This window comes from Topomyia yanbarensis, unplaced genomic scaffold, assembly GCF_030247195.1.
Source record: "Topomyia yanbarensis strain Yona2022 unplaced genomic scaffold, ASM3024719v1 HiC_scaffold_25, whole genome shotgun sequence".
Lineage (NCBI taxonomy): Eukaryota > Metazoa > Arthropoda > Insecta > Diptera > Culicidae > Topomyia > Topomyia yanbarensis.
The window spans coordinates 273,223-275,000 of NW_026683437.1; the positions used below are offsets into that span (position 1 = coordinate 273,223).

General features: G+C 45.7%; 1 protein-coding gene across 1 annotated transcript; it reads right to left on the reverse strand.

Annotated features, from left to right (window-relative positions):
* Positions 1 to 291: 291 nt before the first annotated feature.
* LOC131695040 (uncharacterized) lies at positions 292 to 1,605 on the reverse strand. The gene has a single exon (XM_058983568.1). It carries the CDS (start codon positions 1,603 to 1,605, stop codon positions 292 to 294), a length of 1,314 nt encoding a protein of 437 aa, XP_058839551.1.
* Between the last annotated feature and the right edge of the window lie 173 nt (positions 1,606 to 1,778).

Here is a 1,778-nt window from a genome sequence, read left to right on the forward strand (position 1 = left end):
ATCTGCCGGTACATTTTTGTTATGTCACCAGAAAATCCAAACACGTGCTGTCGGAAACGCAAGTTTACGGCAAATATATCGTTCTGCACAGTTGGACCGGTTTTCATCACATCGTTGAGGGAGTAGTGTGAATCCTTCGCGCTCGCGTCGAACACCACCCTTACCTTTGTCGAGGAGCTCATCGGCTTAAACACCGCATGGTGCGGTAAGTAATATCGCAGCATCCCCTGAATGTCGTCTTCTTCGTTGATTTCTTTGCAGTGGCCAAGCAGTTCGTAGTCTCTCATAAATTCAAAATATTGCTTTCGTAGTTCGGGATTGCGTGACAATTTCCTTTCTAAGGCAAAGAATCGCTTGGCTTCGATTGTCTTCAAGTTCCGTGACTGTTTCCCGAAACGGCATTTGGACCACAAATCGACCGGATTCATCCCGGCAATACGTTTCTAAGAAATGCTGCTCAACTTCTTGCTCTTCAGCGTCAAATGATGGGCGCTCGACCACTTCCTCCAGATACCAAAACCTTTCCAATTGCTCGTCCAATAGATCGTCATGCATAGTTACATTAGATAGCAGAATATTGGCACTCACCTGTTGGTACGGGTCGAATGTACCTGTGATGATCCAACCTAGATCGGTTTCTCGCAATGATGCAGTACCATTCGCAAGTACCACCTTTTTGGTCCGAATCAAATCCCATACATAGTTCGAAGCCAGCACCAAATCGATGTCGCGTGGCTTAAAAAAGTCTGGATCCGCAAGCTGCAATTCTGGAGGGATACTCCACGATGACACGTCGATTGCTACGGATGGTATAATTCCAGTAGGTTTATCCGAAATCAAGCAAGTGATACTGTCTTGAAGATCACAGTATCTTGATGAGAAATTCAGGTTCAGCCCTTTTTTGACTTGTGTCTTCACTGCGTTTGCACCTACTACTGTTATATTACATTTCAGAGTTGGAAAGCCGAGTACTCTAGCCATTGCTTCTGACAATATGTGCGCCTGTGAACCAGAGTCCAACAGTGTACGACAAGGATGTAGACGGCCGTGTACATCGATCACATCAATCACAGCAGTTTGAAGAAGCACCTGTTTGGTTCGGCGTTGTCCACCAGCAAAGCAAGATGTGGTCACTGATACGCTTCCATTCTCCTGTGGTTCTGGATCCATTCTGCTGGTGGCTTCCTGATGCTCTGCAGCCTTTTCCTCTGGCTTATCCTTTGGTTTATGTGGTGCAAAACTTTCCGGCTGATCTTGATGAAGCATGCTGTGATGCTTCTGATTGCATTTGGCACACGTTCGTTGCGACGGACATGCTCTGATCATATGGCCCTTACGCAAACAGTTGAAGCAGACTCTAACTTCTCTGACCTTTGCCAACCGTTGCGCAATGCTCATATTTTTGAAGGCGCTGCATTTAAAATTTGGATGATCCCCACCACATAGTTCACATGTAATTTCAGTGGATGTGGTGGCTGCTGCGGAAATCTTGAAAGCCTTAGTAGGAGGTGCTGCCTTCGAAGAAGCTTGCTTAGAAGAAGATAATGCTGGTGTGGTTGATTCACATCGCTCTAAGATGAGACAGCGTTTCCTGAGGAACTCCATAGTATCTTCATAGTTTGGAAGGTCTCCGTGCTCGATTGTAGCCTCCCAAAGTTCCCTTGTTTCCTGATCGAGCGATGCTGACAAGATATGAATAATAATAAGTTCCGAAACTCCCTGAAGTAGCTGGTCGTGAAACTTTAAATTCTCCACATGTCTTGAACACTCATCGATGA